General features: G+C 35.8%; 1 protein-coding gene and 2 pseudogenes across 2 annotated transcripts; 1 reads left to right on the top strand and 2 right to left on the bottom strand.

Moving 5' to 3' along the window:
• Positions 1 to 235: 235 nt before the first annotated feature.
• On the bottom strand, positions 236 to 3,843 carry LOC147520362 (uncharacterized). The gene is made up of 7 exons (XM_086591894.1): positions 3,501 to 3,843; positions 3,332 to 3,421; positions 3,179 to 3,259; positions 2,963 to 3,091; positions 2,021 to 2,239; positions 1,169 to 1,261; positions 236 to 661 (listed from the first exon to the last, which is right to left on the bottom strand). Exons 1-7 carry the CDS (start codon positions 3,723 to 3,725, stop codon positions 500 to 502), a joined length of 999 nt encoding a protein of 332 aa, XP_086448020.1. The 5' UTR covers positions 3,726 to 3,843; the 3' UTR covers positions 236 to 499.
• A 10,118-nt stretch (positions 3,844 to 13,961) lies between these two features.
• LOC147520361 (zinc finger AN1 domain-containing stress-associated protein 12 pseudogene) lies at positions 13,962 to 14,525 on the top strand (annotated as a pseudogene).
• A 3,860-nt stretch (positions 14,526 to 18,385) lies between these two features.
• LOC147520360 (protein DECREASED SIZE EXCLUSION LIMIT 1-like) lies at positions 18,386 to 24,708 on the bottom strand (annotated as a pseudogene). The gene is made up of 11 exons (XR_015212586.1): positions 24,501 to 24,708; positions 24,346 to 24,408; positions 24,176 to 24,247; positions 24,034 to 24,090; positions 23,275 to 23,498; positions 22,912 to 22,970; positions 22,737 to 22,830; positions 21,948 to 22,014; positions 20,770 to 20,852; positions 20,541 to 20,632; positions 18,386 to 19,880 (listed from the first exon to the last, which is right to left on the bottom strand). The product of XR_015212586.1 is annotated as a protein DECREASED SIZE EXCLUSION LIMIT 1-like (transcript).
• Positions 24,709 to 27,426: the final 2,718 nt, after the last annotated feature.

The raw sequence follows: 27,426 nt of genomic DNA, 5'->3' as shown, positions 1-27,426 counted from the left end.
TAATGAGAGTACCAGAACATGTAAATTAGCATCACTACGGGATAGAATTCACTTTTGCCATCATATTTTAAAACATAAATGACAGCCTCCTCAATTTACTCTGTAGGCAGTGTTATGAAGTTGATGTAAACGCATAAGATGGGTAGCACCAATCAACGTGGAGTTTGGACTTTGGACACACTTATTCTTCCTTGAGTGTCACTTGGGTGCCATAAATCACACACTACAATATAAATTGTTTTAAACAAATAAACATCTATTGTCCTGGTTCTATAAGTTGCACACCAACCATTGGTGCCAAAGGCAAGTTCATACCCCTGTAGCAATTCAATTACAAATAAAGTTCTGCTTTTGACTACTAAAATCAAGCCATAAGAAATTAAGAACACATCAATCAGTGGGTGTCATATTCCCTTTTGAGCTATCTAACTTGCAATGCTTTGACAATTGACATTTCCTTTGATGCAAGAACTTCTAAATTTCTATAGTTCTACCATATCTAGATGTTCTCCCCTGGTGGTAACTCTGCAAGCTTCGGCGTAGTACCAAGTACTCTCTCCATGTCAAAACGCACCTCAATGTTGCGGATACCATATCCAACCACCATCAGCCAATATAATAGTTTGGCGAGCTCAGGTGCACTAGTCTCTGTGGCTGTTGTCTGTGAACACATGAGGCAGGGTACTTCATTATACAGGAAGTGATTTATTTTCTGTCTGGTGGTAAGTACTGTCTCTTTTGAGTCACTGAAAGTTCAAACAGGTTGGTGACATTGGTTCAAATAAGATTTTCTCCTTAAACACATGGAGGCATGTGTTGAAGAAGAGGTATCTACTATACAGGTTCTTTATCATATTAAAACCATCAACCTAAAGATGTTTCCCATCCCATCAACTCGGTCATCTGAATTATATAACTTGATATTTATAGAACAAAAGTTTCTTATGCCTAGTAAAATAGTACCAGCACAAGCAAATACTTAAAAAGTTTCTCATAATTGGCTACTACCATTTTCCAAGTCAAACCTTCATTAAAAAATCACTAACTAAACCATAATCATAATACTCTCACGTATGTGTTCATATTAGGTTTTGAGGAAAAGGTTGTAGCGTGAATTATGCTAAATGATAAAGTTAAGAGATCAAAGAAGCAAACAATAACTGCAAACCTTCATTTGGGTAGGATCTGAAACAGCTAGCAGACGTTTAATAAATGTGTTCATGGCAAGCACGGCATCTTCACCAGCACTGCTTGTTAGTTCCTACACAATCAAGACACACAGCCAAAAGTTATAAACAAGACCAACATGTATAAGTTAAGACAAAACAGTGCTTTACCATTGGTAATTTTAAAGACGATTTATAATTAAAAAGAAGTGAAGTCTTTCTATTTAGTAAACTAATTGGATTCTCAGAAAGTACAGTGTATTCCAGAAAAACCTAGCTGAAAAACACTAACTTCTGGTCCTAATAAAACAGAATGAAAAGGAGATGCAAATGATAGAGCAGAAGGTTCACAAAAAGGGAACAACATTATGTAAGAATTGAAGTTAACAAGGTGACACCTGATGACCGGTGGACAACACATTTCTAATTGAACTTTAGATGTATACAGACAGAAGTTATATATGTAAGAGTATCGTCAATAACGGTGAAAAAAGCGGGCAGGTGCCAGCTAGCTTAGCTGCTTAAACCTCTGAGTGATAATACCATAGGTCTGGGGTTGCCAGCATTACCAAGTTACTGATCTCATTTAAAACAGGCTTGCCAATCAAAAAAAGTGGTGAATAAGCCTTGATGGTTTCACTATCCCGATTCTGGGAGAATTTCTAAACCCAGATGAAGCCAAAAGCGGACTTCAGTAAACCACAAACATTTGGATTTCAGAAATTTCCATGCAAATCCTAATGGAATGAAGCTATGAAATGTTCGAAGTAGCAGTTTCAGAAACATATAGTAGACATTAATAAGCGAAAATGAAAACATAAACCAAAACAAGAAATGACCACAAAGATCCACACCTTCAAATTTTGTGGCTCAAGGGATTTAAGATATTCCAATAGTTCATTGGGTCCACTAACAGATTTCCTTCCCACTTGACGATTTAGCTCCTCGATTTCTGCTTCAAGTATCTCAATGTATTTCACAGCATCTATTTTCTCAGGTCCAGAAACATTATTCCACCTGATGACTTCCCCCGTCACTTTTTTCTGTGTGCCTGGTGCATAATCTGGTGCATCCTGAAAACGAATCATAAACCACATAAACTGTAAAAAAAAAAGGGAAGTATACACAAAAATCAATTATTCTAGTCCAACAGTCGACTATGCTATGGGAAGAATAGATGCATGGAATGGCACCTAACCATGCCAAACACATAAAAATGTCCCAAACTAGAGTCTATTTAACATACATACATGGAGTGTATTATCAATATCAGCTAGTTCGAGGTTTTTTATTTCTAGGAATCAGATTTGGGAAATGTAACAGACCACTAGGTGTTCAGGAGTCAGGACTACATATGATTTCCGTAGCTAAAGTAAAAAATTATCATCCGGAACGCATAGCAAGTACCCTATTCTAAGAAATAGGGCAGCTGACTTTATTGCTAAGACTGCTAATTGTAATGTTGCTTTTGATATGTTATACCTGCCACCTCTAGAGGAAAGTCTAGAACAAATTGTAAAAAAGAGGATGCTGCAGGTCATGTGTACTTGAGAGCTTGTTAATACAGGTTGGGGTCTGCCTAACCCCTAAATGCTTCAAAAAAAAAAAAAAGTACCCTATTTTATATCAATTCAAACGAGAGTAAAGGAACAAGATCATCAATTCAATCCAATCTTGGGTTGTTTGTATGTCTCCCCTTAGATCCTGCCAGCCCTATCACGATATCTATAGACATACATACATTAAAACCATGGCCCTAAATATTAAGCCTAGTAGTAAAAAAAGTATGAAATTACCTTCTCTTGAACATCAGGAAGTGCAACCTGATCCAGACTCTGTTGCAAGTCCAAACGAAATTGCGCGTTTCTAAACATGTAACCAGTCATCAAAACACTATACATGAGCTGGGCAAGATTCTCAGCAACCTGAAAAAAAAAAAAAAAAACTCCAATTACCTCAACGTTGTAAAATGCTAAGTAATGGGCATTGAAAAAATGCTATTCTAAACTTACAGTGGTAACTGTCACCGCGAAAAATTGCGGTGGCAGTGTTCCAATCATATTGGAAACCGTTTGACGCATTGCTTCAACCACCTATTAATCACGAGAAACTCAAATATTTGCGTCGATCAGAATTGCAGCAAACGAACAATATGATTGACAAACCTGTTGTGGTGCTTTTTTAACAAACAGTTCCATGAATTCAGGTTGCACATTCTTTACATACTCTAATAAAAATTCTCTCCTGCTCTTGGGCTATCGAAAATAAAACAAAACAAAACTCAATCAAAATCACCAAAAATATAAAAACAGGATAAAGAAAATGACAACTGACCAGAGAACCATTTGGGGGTTTTGTGTCGCTGGTGTCACTGGACTTATCATTAGGGGAATTGAAGACACGAGCTTTTAGATAGAGTCTTCTGGTTATGTTATTACTTTGTTTAGAGAAACTAAGTGAAGAAGAAGAAGAAGAAGAAAGAGGAGAACGAGATGACAAGTGAAGTAGTAGTGGGAATGATGTTGAAGAAGAACACTTTAGAGAAAATAAAGAACACATATTTACAACACTTGTTTTATCTCTCGATGAATGTTTTTTTTTTTTTTGTTTGTTTTAAGGAATCATCACCATTAAAAGGTTTTGAGGTTTGGGCGGCTTTTTTTTTTTACAGACACGAGAGAGGAGATTAGAGGGGAGTGGTGTTGTGACGTTGGTGTGACGTATGCAGAAGGATGATTATGGGCTGTGGGCTGGGCTTGTCACTGGACAATTTTGGTCTTTACGATCAATAATCAGAGTCGCGTCTTTTTATCATACCAATAGGCATAATTTAAAGAACCTACTAATTACAGTTTTAACAATCTTTAAGTAGCTCTAACAATTGATTTGTGAGAAGGTTGAAATTTTTGAAGAGGATATGAGAAGATGAAATAGATGAATCATCATAGTGGATTCTGAGATTGTTTTGAATTAAAAGTGTCTGAAATTTTTTTTGCAAATAAACAATTAAATATGTATAAATTTATGAATTATTTTTTTCAGTAGAGAAACCATAAAACTATAACTGTACATTCATGCTTTTGCGACTCTACTGCTCCCACCGTGATCAAGATCTGTTGGTGCAATGAATTTTGAGACACTACGGTTTCATGCACAGTGGTTATAATTTGTTTGTGATATATGCACGTTTTACTTGTTGTATTATATTGGTTTTGTATGTTTTTTCATAAGATTTTTTGTTTGTCTATTCTCTGATTCTCTCCTTGTTTGTTTGATGAAAGTATGCAACTTTTAGTTTCTATTTTTAAAGCTATCATGACATAAAAATTGTTTCAGCATGTGGTTTTGTACCTATAGTGGTTTAGAAGTTATAACGACGGTTCTCGATTGAAATGGTATCTAACTAGTACTTTACTTTATTGTTTAGAGGTTAGTTTTTTTTTTTTTTTTTTTATAGGATTAGAGGTTAGGTATTGGCGGTGATGAATTGAGTGAGACTTTAATTTGAGAGACGAAAACAATAGTAATAGACTGTGTATTTATAGGTAGGACTTCCACAGTTATGAAAAAACAAAAATTATGTTTGAATGACAAGTGTAGACGTGTTGATAACTTGATATAGTTGGAAAAGTATATCACCGGGTTTTGTTCCTCCAGGTGTTTGCGTTGCATACTGTGAGTGTTGAATAACACTCACATTAATATTTGCAATCTCAGTGAAACGCGTGAATATTTTCATTTGGAATTTTGGTTTCCAAGTGAAAAAAAACGGCATTTTATTGAAAAATCGCCATTGGCTCTAACTGATGTCCTCATGTTGATCTCAAAAGGATCCATTTTACAAAGATGGGTTAACTAGTATTACCCCCCTACTAGATGAGCCAATTAGGATTTCCCCCCACTAGATGGGAAATTAGGGTCTCCACTAAATACACAAAAAAAAAAAAAGTGGGTTGACCGAAATTTTTTTGTGTGTATTTAGGGGGGAGACCCTAATTTCCCATCTAGTGGGGGGGAAATCCTAATTGGCTCATCTAGTGGGGGGAGTAGTTCACCCTACAAAGATTCATCTCAACATTCTTCGTCAAGTCGTAAACCTATACTCCTAATAGCATTCCTAATGCAATCCACTCTTATTCACCTCCACATCGGCTCTATTGTCCCTCATTTCTACTGTTATAGTGAAAAGTAAGGTGAGGCTGCCCAATGCAAAGGTGACTATTATTCTCGGACGGGATGTTTGATTCCGTCTGAATGTAAAAATTGAAAAAAGCGTCTTGGGGCCGAGATGAAACATCCCGGTCACGAGTTAAAAACCCGGAAAAAGTCGAAAAAACACGATAGACGGAATGAAACATTCCGTCCGAAAAAAAAAAACCGAAAAAATTTAAAAAAAATAACACACGAGACGGAATAAAAACATTATGTTCGAAGTTTCCAACTCAACTACTATCTGATACTAGCCATTTGGCCCGGCCTATGGCCGGACTTGCTACATAAATAGCTAATGACTCAAAAGCCTAAAATCTACTTGAATAAATAATATATGTATATTGATAGCTAATGATTCATTGTATACTTTATTTGAAGGGTTTATGTTTTTCTAATTTTTTTAGAAGGGTTTTGACAAAAGGTTTTATTTCTATTTTTGGGTTATTATTATCCTAAATAACAATTCTTATCATCCACCTATATAAACTATATCAAAATATAGCGCAACAATCAAGAAATATAACACGTACTCAAAACATACCATATGTTTGAATATAACACGTACTCAAAACATACCATATGTTTAAGCGATAACCGAATTATATTCATTACGCACAATGCTTTATTCTGCATTTGAAGTTCTTCTACTTGAATATTTGTTTCGTAGAGCTCTTCACGTCTAGTCATGAGTTCGTTGTAGTTCACATCTAGTACTTCAAACTTGTATATCTGTTGTAGATAGCATATGACATTTCCTGCAGCAACATTTTTTGAGTCAACTTTCTTGGTTTGGTATGTTCCAAATGATGTTTGTATGCTAGGATAATTTGGATCTTGATGGTATTCTCTTAGTATAGGCACATTGATTGCGACATCCGCTACGTACTAATAGTTCTCAAATATTGAACTGTAAACTGGTTCTTCATAAATCTTTTCTTTTTTGAAAATTTCTCTAAGTGCACTCTTCAGTGAAACATTGTGTTTTGTTTTGTACTCCACGATCTTATGTTTGATTATCTTATTTTTTTATTATAGTAGTTTAATAAAAAAAAAACATATATTGTCATGGAATAAATTGTGTTTAGCATGTATGTGGTTGGTATATATATATTTCATAGGGTGAAGAGTCCATTTTGTTTTGTAATTTGACTGTAATTAGAAGTTTTTTTAATTACATCTGGAAAAGGACGACTATGAGATAATGATACTATCCTAAAATATATAGTTATATAAATCTTATATGATTTTATTGCAACATTACTTTTTCCACGCTGATTAATAACTATTTTAAGCATAAAAGAGTCATATCTAGCGAGCTTTTCCATTTGGACTTGCAAATGGCACTATTGTAACCGGCTTTACAAAGACCGTCAGAAATGTCGCTCGTCAAACATTTGCGGCATTCCTGTGCCATCGGTCTCTGTCAGATGCATATTGTTCGACTAATTTTGTTGTCTTGAGTGCTTCTTTGGTGGCTTTCGATCCTAGACTCGGAGAATTAGTCCTACTTAAGGTCTCTGTAAGAATTATCACCAAGTAGAATAGAGTCAGTCATGTCGCCTTATTAAATTCCTAGTCCTAGACCATGGGCGATGTGCCCATTATATATATAGTAATGAACCGTGAATGAATGTTCTGTATAGAAGACATGAAACTTACATGGAGAACTTCTTGTTGTGTCTCCCAGAAAACTTTTCTTTCTTCCACATGTTTGATGATATTACCATAATTAATGCTGGTACAGGTTTGCAATATCATATCAAGATATTAATGGAGTCACATCAACCGTCTGATTATAGATTACACTTGATGAATTAGAAATGGCAAACCGCAAAACCGCCAAACCCCTAATTTAGAAATCCCGGATTATCCGGGTTATATAATCCCCACAATCATTTTTGATTTGCCTAATGGTCTTGTACAAAACGCGGTGCATCTTGCAACAAATGCAGATGCACCCACAACAACAATGACATCGGCTTTGTCCTCGACCATAAGCCATGGCGGGAGCCTTTATACGCCCCACTCGGGGAATTCGTTAGTTATATCTGCATTCCAATTCAGGCAAGTGAAGATTCTTCGTGTCATCCGAAGATTTCGGACTAAAACTGTCGTTACCACCAAACATGGGGTTGATATTAGCCGAGGTCTTAAATTTGTTGTTCCTATTCTCTGCATCTCATTGATAATACCGGGAGCATTACTTCTTTGTTCCTATTCGCATCCCAACCATGCTCAGCAGCACCGGCCTCATTGGCATACCTCCATTTGTGGCCCCATTTAATACATTAAAGGTTGCCTCACCTACAGTCCATTTGCATTATGCCCACTGTGTGATTGTTGTTGCACCCTTCCTCCACCGTTATTCATCATCTCATGAAGCAACCTGGCCGGATCATGTGTTCTTTACGCAAATTCGGGTGCCTTGAGAAGATGTGAATGGTTCTGGAAGTGGCACCATATTGGGTGTTCTTTCTTTGTTGAGGCTAGCGTGGGGTTGACAATCCATTAAGCGGTATGTTTTGCATTGATCCCCGAATCGAAGATTCATGACCTTGAAATGGAGAAGTTTGTGTCCGAATTGGAGTATTGAAGGGAGAAGCCTCTTGTTGAAGCGCATTAGGATTGAATTCATGGAGTTACGCTTACGCGCAAAGTTCGATAATTCTTTGAGAGCCAATGCGGTTTGTCTTTGAAGTATTCAAGACTCCACTTCCAACCATGTGGTTGTTATTGTTCATATGACTACTAAGACCGGGATGAATTGACATAACATTACTTTCGATGTGTGTTGCGATCATTTGGTAGACCATTAGCACCACCAACCCACGCCCGATTTCTTGCAATTTTTGCATTTGGAACTTAGTCAGAGTGACCTTTCGAGGATAATTCTTCAAGCTCTCTTCATAATGCAAGTACAAAGTATTAAATTGTAAATCAAATCTTTGGCTTTGTCTTGAAATTCCACCTGTCAAGTCCTCGAATTGCATCCCTCGCATCTCGCTCATCATCCATATAGACAAAAAGCAAATCCTATCCGTAAACAAAAGGAAATAAAATCGGTAGATACCACACAACTACCAAAGAGGAATGAATAATAAAAATCCATGATCTCTATGTAAGGATCCAATTATCGAAGATATTGGCTGCAGGTTGTACCAATAAATGAGTCACAACCCGACCCCATAATTGCAAAATCTAGAATCTAAGTGACCATAAAAATCGAGGAGCGAGAATCAAATTCTTTCTCTATATTGGATGTTAATAAGCACGGGGGAAAAAGTCAGGTACTAAGTATATGATCAATTTCCTTTGAGGCATATATATATATATATATATATATATATATATATATATATATATATATATATAGGATGAGATCATATATCTGTTTGTGATCATTGGAGATAAAAGTAACAAAGTTGTCAGACCCATCGTTTTTTGACACACCAATTTCACTTAGCTTCTTGCAAAGCATGTATACATTCTCCTCACTGTATAACAAACCAAACCCAGCATTCAAAAATACAACAACAATTTCACTTAGCTTCTTGCAAAGCAAGTATACATTCTCCTCACTGTATAACAAACCAAACCCAGCATTCAAAAATACAACAACAATTTCACTTAGCTTCTTGCAAAGCATGTATACATTCTCCTCACTGTATAACAAACCAAACCCAGCATTCAAAAATACAACAACAACGACAACGACAACAAACGCACATGCAAAAAGAAAGAAGGCTTACCAGTAATTGGAGATTATGTGTTTCTGTCTTTACTCTCCATGGATTGTCTCCTTTGTCCCACTCTTTCTGTGGGGTTGAACCTAGGATCGTCCATAGGAGGATAGGGTGGCTGGAAAAATGGTCCAATTCCTGGATAGTTCTGATAGTAAGGCATGGCAAGCTCACACAACGTAATTATTAGAAACCAGTACTTACTAACAATGAAAAAGACGGTATTTGTTATTAGTAACCGTTACCCCAAAGGTCAACGACAAACCTCTATCTCTAGCAATGGAGGAAAAGTTTCTTGCATGCAGGGACAAAAAATGTTCACATGAATTAAGTCTGTACATTTTATATTATTATCTTTTTTTTCAATTACATGTTTAATTGCTAGTTTGAATGTTCAGGTGTGGAATCCAGTAAAAAACCAAAAGTTCGATACTCTCTCTTACCTTCCCCCACTTTCAGCCGAGTCTTTGGCGGAATAGCAATTAAAAATCTCGGCTCATCATCCATATAAACAAAAGCAAATCCTATAACATAAACAAAAGGAAATAAAATCGGTAGATACCACACAACTACCAAAGAGGAATAATACAAAATCCGGGATCTCTATGTAACATACGGAATTAAACAACAACAACAACATGAAAATGATAAAATAGTATACCTTTTATATGCGACCAAAGGTACCACCCATTCTAAAAACAATCCAAGACACCGATGACCTTCCCAAAGTTCAAGTCCACCAAGAACAATTTCAATCCACAAAAACAAGCTGGATGGTTCGCTCTCAAACCTTCTTTTCTGCAATTTAACACCCGGTGTATCGGTAATGGACTCAGAATTGCTTGGTTACATATTGAGGAACGGCGGGCATTGCATTGTATCGCATCCGACTCTCAATGCAAGCTTGAAGAATCCAAGTGAAACGAGTGCTTTGCAAGTGGGAGGAGGAGAGCTTGATCTGTGATAACCAATATGAAGGCGAGGATATAAGAATGAACTTCCTTACGCTCATTGAAGGCTTCGTTTTTTGTAGCCCTTTGCTAGATCCATTCTTTTCGGTCTCATATAGTGGAGTTATTGTGCGATTGACTTGAGGGTGGGACCGATAGAAGATTTTTGCGAGGAATCTGAGAGCCTTCGGTGGCTTGGCAGATTTGTCATTCGCGGGAAGATCGAGAACACTCACACTTTTGCTAACATTTGATGTAGGCTTACCCCTAAAAATATATATACAGAAATAAACAAAGCATTCAAGTACTCCCAGAAATAAACAAAAATAATAGAAGTCCAACTATTAACGGGAAGCATCCAATTTGGATACTCAATTGTAAGAGTTCAACTGCCTAATTTTGTTAAGTACTATAACTATACTTCAAAGTTCAAACTGATGGCATGTAAATATATAATATCAGTAATGGTACTTTACAAAATGTTAATTTCTACATTTATAATCTATGCAATTATCTGAATAAAAGGAAAGTTACATAAGGCAACCTAATTCACGTATAATAGACTAATAAACATGCAACATGCATCATAGATTTCTCACTCATACCTACAACAAATAAAAAGGAGTGAGTGGCCACCGATAAATGAAATAAAAGGAGATGAATATTAAGAGTGGATTATTAATGACATGTGCAAATTAGTTATCAATGGCTCGCAATTTCATCATAATTATAACAACTTGTAGTGGTCCAACACTCCAACCATTATTTTAGGAGACTATGGTTTGTCTATCGGGCCGAAATAAAAAATTCTAAACTAAACATTGAAGATGTAAAACATGATCTCCGTTGTAAAGGTGAACATGGAAATGTTCCTCTGTTTTCAGCAAAATCAGTAATAAGGACAAAAGTGCATCTCTGAACATTATTACACTTTCTTTGGATTTAAGCCAAAATCGGATGAATATAACTAAAAGTGATAGGAGAGGGCAAGAAAACTCAAAAGTTTTCGTAGTGTTCCACTTCTTTGGAAGAAGATTCAAGAACTGATTTTCTGTCTAAATAAAATCATTTCTTTACCAATACATAATCCTAATTCCAAAATACTCTATAAAATTATACTACCTTAAAGAGAAAAAGCTTGAGAAAACCATATAACTTTGATGAGCAAAGCGAGAGTTTCGATAACCAGTCTTCATGAAAGTCGTCCCCAAACCTTGTGAAACTGAAAAGGCAAAGCAGAAATTGTAAATCCGGTATGGAGGATCGCTCCAAGTGTCGTTTTTCATCACGGAGAGACTCAAGGACAAACGATGTTTAAATAGATCAAGGAGAGAAAAGCTTTGTATTTCATGGTTCGAACCTACAAATTTACCACCTCAACAGGGCGTGTACATCTAGCGTAGCATGTTCATTAGGCGTACTCATGAGATTGTAGTTCTTTGGTACCAATTACTTTTGAATTATTTACCTCAACACACTCACAAAGTTGCTTACAAGAGCAACAACGATATCTGAGAATGGTAAATGCATCCAATGCTTGACTATCTCAAACATGCATGATGTCACCACACATGCAAAAGCACATGGAATTTCTTTCTTCCAATTAAAGCGTAATTAATGACCTTTAAATCGATAATCATTTCAATCAAAACCAAAACCAATAAACAATAAACAATAACCACACACTGTTTAGTGTGAATCGGGATAATTGTCTTGAAGAATAGAGAGCTTGATTAGTAGCATGACGAAGTTAAAGTCTTCAAAGGTCCAGTGAGTTCTTCAAGTCATTAACCACGAACAATCACGGACTAAAATCAAGCTTCTAAATACTCTTCTCAAAAACTGAATCCTCCTCCTCAAAGCGGTTTTACTCTTCTCTTCATCGAGAGAAAGTCTTACGATACAAGTCCTTGTTCGGAACTCCCCATAAACATTATAACAAACTGGGTGTCCTTCTTTATCAAAACCATTCATGAAAACAACTTTTTCAAGATCGGTACCAAGATCTTCATCAAGAATCCTTCGATACCAAACTCCTTTTTCCACAAAGATGTGTTCTTCACCATAGTGAATGCATCCTTGACCTTGAAATCGCGACCTGCATAAGAACTTCAAGAGAATAGTATCACTCTTCTCTCCCAGTGAAGACTTCTTCTGGTGGTACTTGTTCTTCTTCAACAATTGGCGTTGGCGTAGTCTCTTCTTCCTTGGTTTCTTCAACAACAGTTTCAGTTTTTGGTTCTTCTTCTTCTTTGGCGACAGCCACGGCAGTTTCTTTAATTGCCACTACAGTTTTAGTACGATCTTCTTCCAGTGTCGGCAGATGGGTGGATAGAGAAGACCCCTTTTTCTTTTTTTTTCAAGAGAGAGGGTTTGAAGAGACGACCCCTTTTTCTTTTTTTTTTGAGAGAGTTAGGGATTTTTTTTTTTGAGAGTTGGGAGTGTTTTGTAGAATTGAAAAAAGATAATAGAAAGAGGTTTTTAACTATTTTGGATTACGAACAATTGAAATCGGCAAAAAAGGGCGTAGAATTCCTTTTTTTAGATAAAATCTGATGTGTCAGTATGAGAGAAAAAATGGGGGCTGACGTGGGTCACTGGGAGCATTCTCAACTACTGAGTATTAATGGTCTTAGATTCACCTTTACATTGGGCAAAGATTTTTAACCATTTGGAGGTGAATATTGTCACATTCCTTTGATATTTATTTGCATTGGGAATACTCTAATACTCCTAAAGGCCAGTATAACAATTACATGGACACATGGAGTTAATAATATAGCCCAGTATAACAAGTACAATAACATTGGATCCGGATACTAGCTAAGAAAACGTGTAGCATGTAAAATTATTCACGCGATCATAGAGTTTACAAGCGGTTTTACAGATCTTTTACTAATTTAAAAATTCTAATCCTGAGCTACAATCCCGCAACAGTACTATAATATTTTTTTATTCTGTGATTTGTAACTCTTAGGGTGTGTTTGTTAAATTTTAACTCATGGAAAGGAAATGAAATAAAATGGGTGGTCCACTATGGAATGGAATGGAATAGAAAGGAAATAATTTTAAATGGTATGTGTTTGGTAAACTGGGGAAAGAAAAGTAAAAACTGGATAAAGGAATAATCATGTTTGTTTGCAAAAGCTATGGAAAGGAATAATTGTATTGTTGAGTGGAGTGTATTAGTAGTAAGTCCCTATCTATCTATTTCTTTTCCTTTCCTTTCCACAAAAATTTTAGGGGGTTAGTAGACACAAAACTTTTTTCCATTGTTTCCATATGAAAGCATTTCCTTTCTATGGGTAAATAACGCTTTAAAAACTATGGAAAAGGTGGACCACTCTTATTTTCCTTTCCTTTCCATAGTGTTTCCATCATAACAAACACACCCTTAGTCACACTTTTACTAATTTAAAAATTCTGATCCTGAGCTACAATCCCGCAACAATACTATAATATTTGTTTATTCAGTGATTTGTGACTCTTGGTCACACTTTTAAGATGGTTTTACCCATGTTATTTTCCTATATTTACACTAGTACCTTTGCTGTCTTTAATCATTTAGTTTGGGCATAAAAACATGAGCGTCAGCACATACCATCAAGCTAGTGTTATTTAAATAGCCCATCAAACCCGATGTTATATAATTGCTACAAAGTTGGATGGACTTACTTGGACCTAATGTTCTGGATTTAGAATTTGGGTCTAATGTTTCTGGAACCATCTAAATCAATATAAAACAAAGAGTACAAGTCCAAGTTGAAAACCAAACACGTATTACGCGTTTTCTTATTCCCCAAGCCGACCCAAAGTGTATTTATAAGGAAACAGAACAAGTCCACCCACATTATCATCGAAGTAACCGAACAAGAGAGAACGTACAAGGAAACATGAGCAAAGGAGCAACATTAGATTTATTAGACATCGGAAGACATTGCCATCACTCTGATTGTTACCAACTTGATTTCCTTCCATTCAATTGCGATGGGTGTCGAAAGGTTTTCTGCTTAGAACACAGATCATATACGTCCCATGAATGCCCAAAGCCTTATGCAAACAGCAGAAAAGTAATTCTATGTGAAACTTGTTCAACAGCAATTGAAATAACAGGAAAAGACGGTGAAGAAGAAGTGAAGAAGATATTAGAAAACCATGAAAATTCAGAAGATTGCGACCCATCAAAGAAAGAAAAACCCAAGTGTCCAGTGAAAAGGTGTAAGCAAGTCTTGACGTTTTCGAATAACAGTACTTGCAAGATTTGTCAAGTTAAGCTTTGTCTTGCACATAGATTCCCATCTGATCATGCTTGCAAAGGGTATGGAGGGAAAGAAAAGGCGGCTGTGAAGAAGTTTTTGGTTGCTTTTGATGCAAGGAACGGTAAAGATTGTGGTACTTCTATGACGACTTCTACGAATAGGTCATCTACTAGAATTCCATCTGTTAAAGCTAGTTGAGTTGACAATAAGTGTAATGTAATAAACATTTTTTTCGTTTCAATACTTTTTTGTTAGTAATTATAAATTGTGTCTGTCCACAATGTGTCAATGTAGATCAAAATTTCGATTGTAGTTTTAAGATTCTGAAATATGGTATATATTCGCTGGTTCATATAGGTGAGACGTGAAGCAATATTGTCTCCTGTAAAAAGACAACAAATTTAGATGCACAAAAGAAGTGAAATTTTAGATGGAAAATTCTTATCATTTAATCATAGAGTTCCTTTAATTATTTATAAATTAAAAAAGAAATTTTCACACGTTATTATGCAATCTCGAATTCTCCATGATAGATAATTGGACCTAGTGGACACTAAAATAGAATGGGATAGAAGCACAATGTTTTATCGAAAAAAGGGATAAAATCGTCCATAAATAATAGGGTTTGAAGGGGGGCAGCCTAAAAGAAGAAGAAGATAAGAGAAAGCAAACATAAAAGGGGAGAAAGGAGAGGGTAGAGAGTTTATATTTTACAAGGAGTGACTCTCCAGGATAGGTGGAAAAAAAAGTAATTCTCTCACCAGGACGGGATAGATGAAAGGTCAAGTATGCTCTTGAAGCAAAATTAAAAACGGCTCGGGTAGATGAAAAGTCAGTATACCCCCTAGCACGAAATAATAAATGGCTCAGTCCAACTGAAACGATCCAGTGTATATAGTATAAACAATGATTATAATTGTGCATACATATTTGGGGTATGAACAACCACTGTTCATACTTCAATATAAGTTATGAACAATCACTGTTCGTATGAACATTCATTGTTCATATCCCAAATGTTCGTACCCCAAATGTCAAATATTCGTATAAATTGAACAATCATTGTTCATACCTATTTCGAACCTCAACATAATGTATGATCAGTAATAACACCTATTAGAGTATGATCACTCATTGTTCATATTTATTTAGGTTGTTAATACATTAACATGAGCTATGAGCACTCATTATTCATATGAACAATTATACCTATTTGAGATACGAACATTCACTATTCATACCTCAACATAATGTATGATTAGTAAGAACTTTCTATGGAGTATTTAACAATAATCATTGTTAAAATGCCTCAATAATGTATGATCGATAAGTTAACATCTATCGGAAAGTATGAACAATCATTGTTTATACATATTTGGAGTATGAATAATCAATGTTCATATCTCAACATAATGTATGATAGTAAGAATATTTATTGGAGTATGAACAATTATTGTTTATACCTCAACATGAGTTATGAATAATCATTGTTTATACATTAATATATTGTATGAGATACATTCACCTATTTGGATATGAATAATCATTGTTTACATATCAATATAAGGTATAAACACTTTTTGTTCATAGCAAAACGACATAAAAGGTCAAATCAAAAAATATTTATTTAAAATCCGGGCTATTTGTCCTTATGGGTTATTTTCACTCGAAAATTGGTTTTCAGAGTTATTTTCGGTCGGAAATTGTCTTTGAGAGTGATTAAAAAAAGACCCGCTGGTTGTGAGAGTTATTTTCACTTGAAAATGGGCTTGGGGAACAATTTCTTGTATTTTTTATGTCTGCCCGTTATAACAATTAACAAGGACACTAGATGGGCTAGACCACCGGAGGCCTTGAGTGGTGCCCAGGCATGGGATAATGAAGGACTTCCAACTTCCAAGAGGAGAGCAGCCTACAGGAGATTGGGTGGGTGACCCAAAAGAAATGGTTACAGTCAGCTTAATTAGGAGGTTAGGAGGGAGCTCACTTTTGTTTGGCGGGTGATTGTAAGCCTGTTTGCAGGTGATTGCAGAGCGCAGACCTCTTGAGCAACCTGCTAGATTTATGATTAGCAGTACCTGTAATTAATGTACAGACCCATGACCTAGCCCAGTGGGCTCTTTACAAGAAGTTATAGCCAGGCCCATTACCTAGTAGTCTGGATTCATTAAAGTTTAAACTGTGTTCCTGGTGTAACAGACCAAACAGTAATCATATGCCATTAGCCCATTAGACTATGAGGAGGAGAGACGGTTTAAGAGTTACAACAGTACGAACCTCATTGTTAGTAGTAGCATACATATTCCGAGAGCCCACAAAACCATGTGATCTCATAAAAGGTAAACATCTCATAGACATCGGGCTCCATATAGAGTTAAACAACCAACTTAGAATCATATAGGTTGGTGTGGACCAACTATTGTAGGTAGTGGTCTGTATTAATTGGACAAATCATCTTGTTGGGAACAAGCCAATCCATCTTCCCTTCGGGCCCCCAAAAAAAAAACGTAACGAGCCCAAGAGTGGAAATTCGCCCATTAAGAAGCGGTAGTAATTTTCTTGAAGAAGAAATTATTCAACAAGGAGACATCATCCGTACCTTTGTGAGTCGTTATCCGTCATGATAAAGGGATATAGTGCAAAGAATAGTACCTTGATGTGAAAAAAAAGTTATAATCGGAAACCTCGCCGGAAAAATGTGATAAAGCAGGAAACCTACCGGGAAAAGCTGATGAACGCGCCGAAACCCACCGAAAACAAGTAGAGGCAAAGACCTGAAGCGCCGGATGAAGCGACTTCGGCGGGCGCAGTCAAGCGGTAATATCGCGTATTTGCAGTTAAGGAAGAAGGAAGGGGTGGCGGCTAGGGTGGTGGCTAAGCGGTGGTGACTAGGGTTTGATCTCCTTACTTCTCTCTTCCCGCTTTTTCGATACCATGTAGAAAGAGAGAAAAGTTAGGTCTCAAAGTGAGACCATCTTCTATTTATAATAACAAAGTTTGGTGTACATAGGTTGGGCCCAAGTATAGGCCCAATAGGACTAATATTACTGATAAGGTTCATATCGGTTTGGTGGAGGGCAAACACGAAACCAAACCAATATTTTATCGGTTTGGTGGAGGTCAAACTAAATTTCAAAACCCAACCGCTTTTTATTGGTTTTGGTTAGTCGGTTATCGGATTATCGAAACCATTGGCGGCCGTTAGTCGCGACACACGATTTTGATTCCATCAAAAGAAACCTTACAACCTTCAAAGGATAACTAGAAAATGCAAATAGCACAAATAAAGAGAACCATCCATTAGGGAGATTTTTGCGACTAAGTTTAATGAAGCTGTGGAGCCGGACTATCTTTTCCAAATCGGAATACATAACCCATTTGAGGCGGGTTCGGATTTAATCAAAGATTCATGGGATGGACCGCTTTAAAATTTTCCGGGGGACCTAAAAAATGGCTAAACAACGTGAAGGCCAATTATACTTCGTCATCTATCTAGAACCTACATTAGCTATACTACGCTTGTTTCTCGGTCAGTGAGGTCACGGTGAAAATCACCGAAACGTGTACAACTAACGCTTGCAATAGCATTCAACAAATAATAAAAAGGATAAAAAAGCATAATATGTAACTTGTATGAGCATGGTATTTAAAAAGACCGAGAAAAATAACAAAACACATGAACTTTGAAGACCAATTTGACGTTCAATTTTCATCGAAGTACTAAGAATAAATTTAAATAATTATTATTTATTCATTTTAAAAACATAGTGTGAGGGAGAATGCGAATCATTTTACACACCGTAGCACCATGGTACTCGAGTATTGCTAGAGCATTTCTTTCTGCGATAATTGTAGATCCTAACTTCGTGAAAATAAGAAAGACACTTGTAAAAGTGGAAGATCGATTGAAAGTGGACCATAAATCGGGGAAAGCATAAATCATGAGAATACGGAAAGATAATTCGCTTGTAAGATATGGTGTTGATTATCATCGGATTAGATATAAAAACGAGACCATGAGAAACAAGCGAGAAAAGAAACCTGGTTACTGTAGTTAACAATGAAGGGAACAAAATCATTCTAAAACAACAATGTAGAAAAGATGGGAGGAAAGTACGAAACATCTATTAAATCTAGAAACCTGTAAAAAAAATAAGGAAAGGAAGGGAGAAAAGAAGCAAAGAAATATGCAGCCGTCAACTCATAAATTTGTATCCTTAATCGGGCGAAGCTTCTACGTAAAGTGACCCACCAGGTTAGAAACTCCTCTCCCTGGAAGCTCTAAAAAGTCTTCACTAATTAGACGAAGCCCTGCTTCCACAGTCGGCATCTACTCAATTTTCTATCTACTCAAATTTCTGTGACTGTAACATCGGTGTGCTTCCTTTCATTACCACTGCCTTTAAATTTTCGACTTTTCTTGAAGTTCGATTAGGCTGGTACAGCTTCCTGCTGTTGCCATTTGATGGTTCAGGAACCTAGACAATAGATTTCCCCTTAGCCGGCCTAAGTTGTCCTCACTCCCATTGTTCAAACCCTGATTTTGAGATTTTCTACTTCTCTGCAGGTTTACACTCCTTTCCTTGTACAAATGATACACGTAACACGGGTAAAAGCCTTAGCTCCTCATTGATTTATGAGACACTGCCATGTATAACTGAATGGATAGGTTGAGGGCTCTACAAATAATGAAAACAAAATGGGCCGAGTCATTTGGATGTGTGAGCAGACTTCAAGAGACTTGTATATCCTGGAGACACGGATTTGAATATGACAAATTTAGACCAAGGTAAATGTTTACATCATTTTGTAACCAGACCAAAATTCACAAAAAAGTTATTTTGTCTTACCACCTAAAAACACTTCACCACCATAACACCACATCAGATCCACAAGACAAATGAACAATAAAAACAAAACTTTGGGAGGAATTACTATTTACACCGAGTACCCAATCCAAACCTACCTACAATAAATCATAAGCCACTTGATCTAAAAATTGTCAATCCCTCACTCCCCAAAAAATAAATCAAATTAAATGAATAAAAATATAAATAATTACAAAAAAATCATTGTCCAAAATATAACTTTCTTCTTTTTGGTGGCATATACTATTCATTTATAGGGGGGAAAAAAAGACTTGTGGATCTCGCCCACCAAGGTCTTTTAAACAAAAGATGAAAAGGACTGCTTGCAGATGTCTACGACATACAGTGTATTGGACAGAATGTGGAATAGTATTCTGCATTATTGTGTGACTGTTATATATAGAAACATGGTTTTCCAACATTTCTACACAAACAATGAATGACATTGTACGTAAACAATATATAAATAACAATTAGCTCTAATATCTTGACAAACATGGTAATTATGTAAACAGATATGGCATCCTTGAATTAATTGCACCTTCAAGATCAGAAGTAAAATAAAGTTGAAAATAAGACCTATGATCCCATCCAGCTGTTGCAGCAATTTTCCCATCAATCGGATTGAGGTGCCTGCTATACCAGGTTGTTCCAAACCATGTTCTCTCTTGACCATACAAGAACCCTATCCAACATAAGAGAATTATGTCAAGTAAACAATGAGGGAACAAAAAATTTGACGAGAAAGCAACGACATACTATTACTAAAAAAGAGGCACATTAAAAGCAAGAAGACGACTACTCCCTAACTTTCAATGACTAGGCCCACTGCACTAAATGTCACTAATGCTGGTCTGATCTCTACTATTGCATCTTCACTAAATAAAAAAACTAAGTTACATTGACACGGATACATGTGTCCGTATCCCGACACGGATTCGAAGTGTCTGACATGGCAAAATATTAAAAATTGAGGTATATCACATACAATATGTGTCCTTAGTGTGTCTGACACAGAAACGTGGATAGGTATCCGACATGGATTGTTTTTAAATATGGTGCGTCCATGTAACATAGAAAAAAACTGCAACCGCATTGCATGAAAACCAAACGGCCAGAGAGATAAAAAGATGTCTAACACACACAAACATAGGGATGAATCAGTGTACCCATGGTTTTGAACCCATTGCTATATATACATGATATCTTGAAGATGAAACAAGGGCTGGTTCTTTGTGAAAATAATCTTCGCATGGCAACGATCATCTTCACCAAAAATGAGCTCACTCTGAAATCTCTGATGTTGTCAGATAAATAGATAGAGAGATCCTTAGTGATTACTTACCATCTGATGATTTAGAGTAAAGAACACAAGCTTGTGATCTGCAGCCCCCGAGATGCCACCAGCGCATAGCCCATCAACAGTGATGCTTAAAACTGAAAGCAGATAATAAATTTAGAAACAAAAGCATGGCCGTCAGATTACTACAATAAGCTAATTAAGCTCTTTTACCCAAAAAGTATAACCATATCTATAAAATCTGCAAGATAAGCACAAGACTTGAATTAAGAACCTGGTTCAGAATGAAATTTTACAGCAGCCAATGGTACCCCCGGATTCCTTATATCCCACCAAACCATGGTTCCATCTTCATAACTGCCACAAGTAAAGCAAACCAGAAAAACAATGTGAATAAGAAATCAATCCAATTAACACTTGCACAAAATTCATATATACTTGAGTAATATGCCTTCATAAATGTTCACACATACAGTAGCACGAAGATTAAGGTGCGGATGAAGTTTTACAGTTCCATAGCTTTACAATATGGATGATATTTTTTTTTTTTTTGATAGGCAATATGGATGATATCTACACTCATTCGCAATTAATTGCATCTTAGTAAGGAAAAATGGTACATGGAGGCTTGCCAAGCTCATCAGTTTGCTAGTGGATGAGCTTTAGCAACGATCTAGTGAGCATGAAAGGAAAGCACTAACACTCAATCAAGCAACCAAATCAGGAGGCAACAATGCCTGTATGAACTGTACATTTTGAAGTTGCATTCAAGTGCCACATGGAGATCTTTAAACCACATAAGTTTAAGGGAAAATAAGAACATAGGGAATCCTATTTTAATGAGGTGATACACCAGATTGTTTACTTGTTCAGACTCCATTTGATAATTAAAATCTTCGACCAGATTTAGTTTCATAAAATAATATTTACACCAATTTAGGGTTGTTCAATCCATTTAGATTGAATGGATGTCCTTTATAATATGAATTATCACTGGTTTCAGTCTTCCCTAATTACTCTTCAATTCAAGCAGCACTGACAGACCATTGCTGAGCATTATTATAACTACAGGGCCAAATGCTTATTCCATAAAAACAAACCTATTCAAGGGCTTCAATAATTATAAAGCCCAATGAGGTCCAGGCCTGACCAGTTTCAAATCTTATCTCCTTAAGGAATCCACCATAGTGAGTAAGATATGGTCACTCCTAGATAAAAGCATCTGCTAAGGAATACTACAACTTTGACTTTTAGAGATCAGATCCTACCAATTTGCTACAACTATTGCTCCTGGAATTCATATTTGATTTCACACATTTTCCAAACTGATCCTACATATAGCATTATGAAAACATTTCCATGTAATAAAAGAGTAGTATTTGCAGATGCAGAACAGAATAAACATACTAATAATATTGCTGATATGCAACAGACAAAAGATTTAGAACAAACCCAGCCAAAACATTCAAAAACCCCTGGGATTCAGATGGAACAAAAGCCTGAACAGCCATGCACATTCCTGCCATAAAATCACAAGGTAAAGTCAACTAATGCAAAAAAAAAAGTACCAAAACACAATTATAAACTCACAAGCTTATAAAGACAATAATTGACGGATGGGTTGGAGATGAAGGTACCGTAATTATGCATAGAAAATAACTAATCACTGAATAGCAAATATTTACTTAAATAAAGATGCACTACTAGATATGGACACTAGAATGAAGTCAACCAATGTTTATCATATAAAACAAGATGCGGACTGGTAATCAAAAGGCAATGCTGTTTTTCTTTTCTTTTTTTCTTATCATTATTTCTGTTATTGAAAACAACGTTATGGATACAATTAGACTGCAAGTACTGAAATGCAAAGAGAAATTATGCCACAAACCCATTACAACTAATTCACTACAACGGCAAGGCATATTATCCAAACAAAAGACTTACAAAACCACCAACGAAGAACAGATAATGCAGTTTAGAGCAGTTAAACTACTGCTCCATGGCCAATACTGAGTATCAAAATGAACATATGCCAAAATCTACTCTACGATGAACGTGGTTTACATATGTCTGCCATGATTCAATGACATATACGCAAATGGGAAAAGCAAATTCATCATGTGTATAAATGGAAGGAGTTGAATGTTCGATATGCAGCATAACTGTTGAGTATATGGCTAACCTATTGTGAGAAGGGCTAAATAAACAGTAAAAAATGGTATAAGCATAAACACAAACCTCTTGCCTTTGTACCATGATCCAAGGAGCTTCCATTGCAAGACTGAGGTAATCGTACTAGCCGCTCTGCACTATTGAGATCCCAAATCTCAACCTTTGGATATCCATCAAATAGTAAGATAAAGCAATAATACGAGCAATCAAAACGCCGAAATCATTAGATTTATGTACTCACCTCAGAAGATTTCTCTCCAGCTATAGCTATATATTGTGTTCCTTCAGTAGGCACAAAGTCTGAAAAGTAGTTTAAGAAGATGGATAAATCAATAACGGAAAAAAAAACGTACTAATTGGCAATTTACTACAGGCATAACATTGACCGGTCAAAAAAAAATAATTATCTGATGAAACATACTTTTGATCACTTCCTATTTACACCCAAGTGAGTGAACAATAAGATTAGCCTGTTATCCAAGACATGGTGAGAAGCACCAGCCATATAATTATGGTTTTTGAATTAGCTACAATTATGGTCAATGAATTGGAAGACAGACAGAAAAACCAAGGATCGCAAGCATTTTGTACATTAGTTTCATACCTTCCAACTGACCATCTTGACCAGCCTCTCTATGAGCACCTTCACAAAGTTCTGCATCAATTGTTTCTCTTGACTTCAAGTTATAGTTATACTCGGTACTTGAATCCAATTGCGAGTCAACTGATAAAATATTTTCAGATTGAACCAAACAAGTAGACGGCTTCTTGACTAACGAAAGTTTGCAGAAATGGTAGGAGTTGGTTCTAATAGTTACGCAAGGCATCCTGCAATAAGTAAAAGTAAAATCAATAAATCCAAAAGACACGAAAGTGGAAAATATCATCGTATATTACGATCAGAAAATGATTTTTATGATACTTGTTATGTAGAACCAAGTGCATTTTGATCAGCTGAATTAGGACGTTATTACAACCACACTGATGAATCAGTCTGAATTTATCACAAAGAAACCCAGTCCAATTCAACGAAATTATCAACACTTCCTTATGAGCATTATATATTCGTACTGAAAATTCAAAATTCAACAAAAAAAAAAAAAGTTAAAAATCAATTGGTATCCCTAGAAGAGTTCAGTTTTGCCAAGTATACTCTACCAACTAGGGGTTTTTAAGTCCTGAAGACTTGACTTGCACGGTACCTACTTAAAATCCACTATCACTCTCGCCAATGAAGCTATAGAAATGAGCAGACAATTTGCTATCAAGTTTGAGGGACAAACAAATTCCACAAATATAATTTTTCAAAAGAAAATAAAAAACAGAAAAATCCCATACAATTAAAATTACTAATTATTAGTACCTTGACAGTCCTCCATCTTGAATATCCCAATACTTAACAGTTCCATCCCTTCCCTGACTACATTAAATTGTACAAAGTAAAATAAGAAACTTGACCAAAGCACTAATAAAATGTAAAGTGAGCAAAAAAAAAAAAAAAGTACCTAACAATTTTGTTTTCTCCAATAGAAGAACTTGTAGCCACAGAAATAATCCCATGTGCCGCACTATGCACCCTACACAATTCACATCCCATCGTCCATCAGTATAAATAGACTACACTCAACTCAAAAAAAAAAAAAAAAAAAAAAAAAAAAAAAAAAAATTATTTTACCATGAAGACGACAGTGTTCTATGTTGAATAGAATCCCAAATCCTCAATTCTCCGTCAGCAGCACTAGAACATTAAAACACAAAAACATAAAAACATAAATAAATTTGTTCGTAAGAAATAGAAGAAGGATACAAAACAAGTGTAAATAATATTACCCAGTGAAGAGAAGAGGTTTAGAATGATGAAAACAAACATCCGTAACTGAAGCGCGATGTCCTCTCAATACAGCAACTGGATCTGGTGGAGGACGTGCTCCTTTTGTATTACTCCTTCTAGAACAAATCTCCATGACTTCAAAAATGTTTAGTTTACTGCTGCTTTTATAGATTTCGTAACACCTACGAACCACGTGTCTTTAGTAACCGCGTGGCTTAAGATTTTTTAGACATAACCCCCATTTATAATTGGAAATCAGAGTTTGGGCCTAAAGCCCACAGTTCCAGTTTAATTATGGATAAAAGACACTTAGTTTTTTATTTATGTGTAAAGCCCATCCGGTTGACTTTTGAGTTAGATTACCACTTTGCCCTTTAAGACAAAACAAATAACGCCAAATATGAAACCCGGCTTAACTTTCTCATGTGAACTTTGTCTTGAAATTTTGTGAAATTTCAATCGGTAATTTTGTCCTTAAAATTTCCTATTGATTTCTCTCCCGAAATTTCTCCCAAACATTGCAACATGGATGTCTATTAATATTACAACAACCATTGTCAACTCTCACTCCCCAGTAAATAATGTTACATTGTCAACTATCTTTGCAACACTATCTATTACTACTGCGGCACAACCACCATCAACATGAATGTTGCCAGATCGCCATCTATATCGCAACATGGATGTTGCACTATCTATTACTACTTCAAGAACTACTGCAACATGAATATTGCACTGTCAACTCTACAGCAACATGGATATTGTACTATCTATTACTACTGCAACAACCATTATCAACTCTCACTGCGATATAGATGTTGCACTATTAACTCTTCTACAACAATATGGATGTTGCACTGACTATTACTACTGCAATAATCACCACTGGCAACTCCTACTACAACATAAATGTTGCACTAGCAACTCTACTACAACATGAATGTTGCACTATCAACTCTAATGCAACATGGATGTTGCAATGTCTATTACTATTGCAATAACCACTATGAACTCCCACTGCAACATGGATGTTGCACTAACAACTCTACTACACACATGAATGTTACACTATCAACTCAACTGCAACATGGATGTTGCATTGTCTATTACTACTGCAACAACCACTGTGAAACTCACACTACATACAAGTCATTTTATTATACTCACACTAATGGACATACTTAGTAGAAAGTTTGTCGCAGAGATTTGGATTAAAACGGTGATAGAATCAGTTGCAGTATTAAGGGCTCCAAACATGAGACATTCTACAAATGACAATTTGTGCATGAGGAAGGTACTTGTAACAAAGCGTGGTATTAGAAAAGCAAATTAAAAGCTTGATTTTTTTTTAGTATAAAACAAAAAAAAAGATGTTAGCTTATCTAAGAACAAGAATGTGTTTTTTATAGAAGTATCAGGATCACCAATTTTCTCGAGGATGACTCCTACAATTTCATACAAGTTTCCATGGTAAATAAGTCTTACTTGCAAAAGATTATCCAAGACTGGCGCAACGCAAGACCTCACTTTTGGCTCCTTATTTGAAATGCATTCAAATGCGTAGTAATCAAATTATCACATATATTAACAAAACCACTTTCTTCATGATGATTTTTTTTATGAAACTCACATCACCCTTTACAATTACCACAACTTTGCAAAAGCTATGAACCCATCGCAGGGCTTCTAATTTAACTGAGAGAGGAGAAGAAGCATGGAGAGACTTAACAAGGAATATGTTGTACTTCTTTAAATACTCAATAGCCAAATTAGAAGATACATTCTTGGAAGAATAATGACCGACAAACTTTTCAGCATCAAGACCAGCACGAGTTTTCTTGCTTAAATTTTTTCTTACAAAGAACTTACTTAAAAGTTCAACTTTACAAAGCTTGTTTAAGGTCCTTAAAACACTGACTTGAACCTCAATGCAATCTCGAATTGGTAACTTGAAATGATCAAGCTTTTTAAGAATACTAAATGTCATTTTCATTAATCTCTCGCTATAGCACGCCGCAACCTATGGCTGGCCCAACAAGTTCCAATCACCACTTCCTAAGGAAACATTGCCCAACAATACCTTCAAATCAAACTTAAACACGAATTAAGCTATTTTTCAAAATATAAACTTATTTGAACCAGCAACTTTAATAGTTCTAGCTTCTCAATCAATGATGAAATCGACTATTCGACAACTTCATTACTCCCATGCTTAAGCAAGAACAGATACGTAGCTGCACAACCCTTGTCACAAGGTGATTCGGATGCAAACGCAGCTGACTAACTGACGAATCTAACCATAGCATTTTCACCACAGCCGATGGAAGAATACCAAGCTTTTGTAAAGAAAGTAAATGCAGGTTCGTCTCTAAAATACCATGGATCTCAATGCATCTAAACCTTACTAGACTCAATTATCAAAAAATTGACAAAGATCTTGAGAAAAGAGATCTAGAAAAATTACCTCAAATTTACGATCTCTAAAAAAGAAGATCTCAATAACAAAGTCAAAAGAAAATAATGAAATCATGACCACAAAATCTCATTAAATCACAAATCACGATCTCAAACTCAATAAAAGAGATCTTTTTAAGAGGCGAAGTTACACTAAGAACTAAATAGGTAAATTGAGAAGAATTGAGAAGAAAAAAGGTAAATTTGGTATTATAAAATCTCTAATTCGTCAATGACCTTATTCCCAATTTAATTTAACGTGGGGACATTTTAATTCACATCTAAAATAAGCGGGTGGGCTTTAGCCGTAATTCCAAAAGTCAATAGGTTTTAGGCTAATAAAGACCGGAATCAGGGTTTTTACCCCAGTTATATGATTGGAAATTAGATATAACCTCCCACTCTAATTTTAATTTTCTTTAGACAAGTCTCCATTTTAACGCTTGATGCCAGTTAATTGGGTTTGACTTT

Source organism: Coptis chinensis, chromosome 2 (genome assembly GCF_015680905.1).
Source record: "Coptis chinensis isolate HL-2020 chromosome 2, ASM1568090v1, whole genome shotgun sequence".
Classification (NCBI taxonomy): domain Eukaryota; kingdom Viridiplantae; phylum Streptophyta; class Magnoliopsida; order Ranunculales; family Ranunculaceae; genus Coptis; species Coptis chinensis.
Note: the sequence above shows the minus strand (reverse complement) of the source record. Positions and strands in the feature narration are given on the sequence as shown.

What these genes read in the sequence shown, in the direction of transcription:
- LOC147520362 (XM_086591894.1), bottom strand. Translation starts at nt 3,725, where the DNA reads ATGTGTTCTTTATTTTCTCTAAAGTGTTCTTCTTCAACATCATTCCCA. An exon ending in AACCCCCAAATGGTTCTCTG is followed by an intron (nt 3,422 to 3,500) that starts GTCAGTTGTCAT and finishes TATTTTCGATAG; the next exon opens with CCCAAGAGCAGGAGAGAATT. An exon ending in CAGATCCTACCCAAATGAAG is followed by an intron (nt 662 to 1,168) that starts GTTTGCAGTTAT and finishes ATGTGTTCACAG; the next exon opens with ACAACAGCCACAGAGACTAG.